The 4,083-nt window shown below is 59.5% G+C and overlaps 1 protein-coding gene across 1 annotated transcript in view; it reads left to right on the top strand.

Moving 5' to 3' along the window:
* ATP6V1B1 (ATPase H+ transporting V1 subunit B1) overlaps positions 1–4,083 on the top strand; it is a 78,374-nt gene that overhangs the window by 67,636 nt on the left and 6,655 nt on the right. Inside the window, exons 8-9 of the mRNA XM_026659546.1 lie at positions 2,381–2,482; positions 3,544–3,641. Coding sequence (XP_026515331.1) covers positions 2,381–2,482; positions 3,544–3,641 — 200 coding nt within the window. The remainder of the gene's footprint in view (positions 1–2,380; positions 2,483–3,543; positions 3,642–4,083) is intronic.

Genomic DNA, 4,083 nt, shown 5'->3' with positions numbered 1-4,083 from the left:
CCATCACTTCCACCTGCCTTCCATTCATCCTCCATCACTGCCTCCCACCTTCCCCCCCACCCCCATCCTCCATCACTGCCGCCGCCTTCCCCATCACTGCCCCCTGCCTTCCCCTCCACCTCCATCACTGCCCCTAGCCTTCACCCCACCCCCATCCATCATCACTGCCCCCTGCCTTCCCCTCCACCCGCATCCTCCATCACTGCCCTCTGCCCTTCCCCCCACCCTCTATCACTGCCCCTGGCCTTCCCCTCCACCCCCCATCCTCCATCACTGCCCCCAGCCTTCCCCTCACACACCAACCAGTTCCCAGCAAGGTCCCACCCCGTTAGCAGAATGAGTATTATCAACCCGGTGCAGGGCAGCGGCGAAGCTGACGGCTGTCTGATGGGAAGGCAGCCCCCTGAGCCCTGGCCTGGAGAAGGGCAGTGAGAGCAGGTCAGCCGGGCCAGCTTGGTGGGGAGCGCCCTCCCTCCTATTAGGGCGTGTTGGGGACGGCACTGCCAGGTCTGAGCAGGGCTCTACCCTCCTGCGTCACCGGCTCCCAAAGCTTTTCAGCTCGCGTTTCTCGCTGGAGTTCCTGCCTTTTTGGTACCAGCTGTTTAAATACGGGCCGCAAGAGATGGGACGGGCCATGTAAATATACTCTTCTAGGGGCCCAGTCAGGCTCCTCCCTTAGAGTCCATTCTCCAGGGCTTCATCCAGCATCGGTTTCAACAGCCCACCATCTATCCCTCTTCTGCAGCCTACTAAATCTCACTAGGGAACAGCAGCATGAAGGCCACTAGCTCGGCTGATGCTTGGGATTGAAGACAGGCTGGAGTTGAGCAGAAAGCCAGGCTTCAGAGCTGGGGCTGCAGCAGACTCGTCCCCTCTGTGGATCAGGCACAGAGGCAGACACATGACCCCCACAGGCCTGTGGATAATTATTATTATTATCGCTGTTATTTATTCTTTGTACTGCCTGCGAACCCTAGTCACGGGCCAGGCCCTCGCTGCGCCAGGTGCTGGACAAACACAGAAGGAAAAGACCCTGCCCCGAAGAGCTCACAGTCTAAAACAAGAGACAACAGACGGATACAGAGAGATGGTGGCGTACAAGGAAACAATCATAGAATCGTAGAACTGGAAGGACCCTCAAGAGGTCTCCTAGTCCAGTCCCCTGCACTCATGGCAGGACTGAATATTATCTAGACCATCCCTGACAGGGGTTTGTCCAACCTGCTCTTAAAAATTTCCAGAGATGGAGATTCCACAACCTCCCTGGGCAATTTATTCCAGTGTTTAACCACCCTGACAGTTAGGAACTTTTTCCTAATGTCCAACCTAAACCTCCCTTGCTGCAATTTAAGCCCATTGCTTCTTGTCCTGTTTTCAGAGGCAGTATTAGCCAGCAGGAAGGTCGGGGTCCCGTTTTTTGTAGGCATCGCTGCAAAGGAGAGTTTCGGGGCACGGGGGAGGAGGAGGAGGAGGAGGTGGTTCGGGGCTGTTTACGGGGAACTCCTCCCCCAGCAGGGGAGGAAGCACCAAGGGACTTGTCTGAAAATGTAACAAGTGGGTGCTGGTGACGGGCATCAGGAGCCGTTTGGAGACGAGCGTCGACATCTCAGTAGTGAGCAAGAGGTGATAGGAAGGGTGGGGATTGGCCAGGTGGGGCCTTGACGGTGAAAACAAGTCGCTGGTGTTTGATGCTAGAGAAGGGGGAGGCAGTGGAGGGAGGCAAAGACAGGGGTCACGTGGTCACAGTGCCAGGCTAGGAAAACCCCCTTTGCCGCAGTCCTCTGGCCGTTGTCCAGGCCAGAGAGAAGGCTGCTGCAGCAATCAGAAGACGCCTGGCGATGGGCGTTCTCGCTGTGCGGAAGGACAGGAACGGCCGTATCGTAGAGACGCGGCACAGGAAGAATCAGCAAGGGTTAGACGTAGCTGGGGTGGGACCTAGAGAGACGGCTGAGCCAAAGGGGGCACCCGGTTCTGCGCCTGAGTGACAGCAGGATGGTGGTGGTGGTGTCTACGGTGATGGAGAACGGCAGTGGTTGGGAGGAGATTAGGATTCAGCCTCCATTTTCCTTTCCTTAGCAACATCCCGTGAGTCGGTCCTCTTCTGTTACATCCCTCAAATACTCCCAGAGGCACTTTCCATGTTCCCCCTGGCTCCGCATTTGCTGTGGTTTGACCAAGCTTCAGTCTCCGTCCGCCAAATTCTTCACTGGCGTAACGCGGCTGGCTTCCGTGGAGTTACACCAGCGTGCAGTTTGGCCCTCCGGATCTGAGACGGGCCGGCTCCAGAGCCCAAGTGAGCTGGCGGCCCGGGCGTCGGGCTCTGAGGCTGGGCTGAGGTGCCCGTCTCTGGGTCTGAGCCCTGCGTCTCTCCCCTCCGCAGATCGCCGCTCAGATCTGTAGACAGGCCGGCCTGGTGAAAAAGTCCAAGGATGTGATGGACTATCACGAAGAGAACTTCGCCATCGTCTTCGCAGCCATGGGGGTGAGTCCGACGGGGGGCTGGTGGGGGCGGCGCAGGCCTCCCAGCTCCGTGCAGGGCCTTGCCCCAGGCCGCAGGTCCCGGGGCGGAGGGCTGCGGACAGCGTCAGCAAGCCCAGGCTGCTGGGAGGGCTCCTCACCAGCTGGGCCCCTCACGGCTCCATGCAGCAAGGCTCTGAGGGTGGCCTGGACTTGGGGTTTGGGTCAGACCCAGAGCAAGGCATCCAGACCTTGGCTGGGGCCCGGGGGGTCAGAGTCATCGTGCTGGGGCTGGGTTCGGGGACAAATCTGGGGGGCTCAGGGCTGAGTCTGGGGCAGAGCTGTGGGATCAGCCAGGGCCCTCGAGCAGGGGCATCTCTGCGGACCAGGGTTCGGGGCTGAGCCCAGCCACTGGGGGGTCAGCACGAGCATGGGAGGATCCAACGTCCTGCCTTGGTCTCAGGGCCAAGGGCTTTGGGAACTGCTCCTCGGAGAGGCGCGGCAGAGCGAGTGGTCGGTGAGGAAACAGGCTAAGCCCTGGATCTGAACTCCCAGCCCCCTCGGGCTGGGCCCGGGGACAGGGAGAACCCCCCGTAAAGAGCCGGGTGGCCGAGATCGGCAGCACTGTGCTCCCCCCTGGTGGACAGCTGTGTCCTTGCAACCTGCTCTGCTCCCCGGCCCCACACCGCTCCCTGCCCCCAGCACCAGCTGCTTCCTCTGGAGACGGTCCCAGGAGACCCAGCGCCACACGGAGAGGTGCCCTGCAGCCGGGCCAGTGCCCCGAGGCGCTCCGTGCCACAGCAGCCTGCCCCATCCTGGCAGGCCCTTGCGCTGCATCCCCAGGGTGACATGGGCCCAGAGGAGTAAAAGCAGAAAGGAATTAAAAGAGCCAAGTTATACTGAAGAGGCTGGGGTGGGAACCAGAGACTGGGACTCAGGACACCTGGGTTCTAGTCCCTGCTCTGCCACTGACTCCCTGTGGGACTGTGGGTGAGTCCCTGCCCTCCCCTGGCCTCAGTTTCCCCATCTGTACAATGGGGACTGTTGTGTTGCTCAGCCCTGCCCCGTTCTGGATGTGATTGGCAGGTGAACATGGAAACCGCCCGCTTCTTCAAGTCGGACTTCGAGGAGAACGGCTCCATGGAGAACGTGTGCCTCTTCCTGAACCTTGCCAACGACCCCACGTGAGTGCAGCCCCTGCCTGTCATCAAGGGAACTGCGCCAGATCAGGCTCCATTAACCATAACACGCCCGGCCCCCTGCCTTTTGTTCTGCACGTGTGCAGCGCCTAGCACAACGGGGTGCAGTCCATGGCTGGGCTCCTGAGCACTACCGTAATACACCTAATTGCAACAAAACTGTACAGCACCTAGCGCAACAGGGTGCAGTCCATGGCTGGGCTCCTGGGCACTACCGTAATATACCTAATAGCAATAAAACTGTACAGCGCCCAGCGCAATGGGGTGCTCTCCATGGCTGAAGTGTCTGAGCACTACCATAATACACCTAATAGCAATTAAACTGTACAGCGCCCAGCGCAACGGGATGCTGTCCTTGGCTGGGCTCCTGGGCACTACCATAATACACCTAATAGCAACAGAATTGTACATCTCCCAGAGCAATGGG

This window comes from Terrapene carolina, unplaced genomic scaffold (assembly GCF_002925995.2).
Source record: "Terrapene carolina triunguis isolate 2854851 unplaced genomic scaffold, T_m_triunguis-2.0 Scaffold633, whole genome shotgun sequence".
NCBI lineage: Eukaryota > Metazoa > Chordata > Testudines > Emydidae > Terrapene > Terrapene triunguis.
The sequence above is the reverse complement of the archived record's forward strand: the minus strand, read 5'-3'. Positions and strand labels throughout refer to the sequence as shown.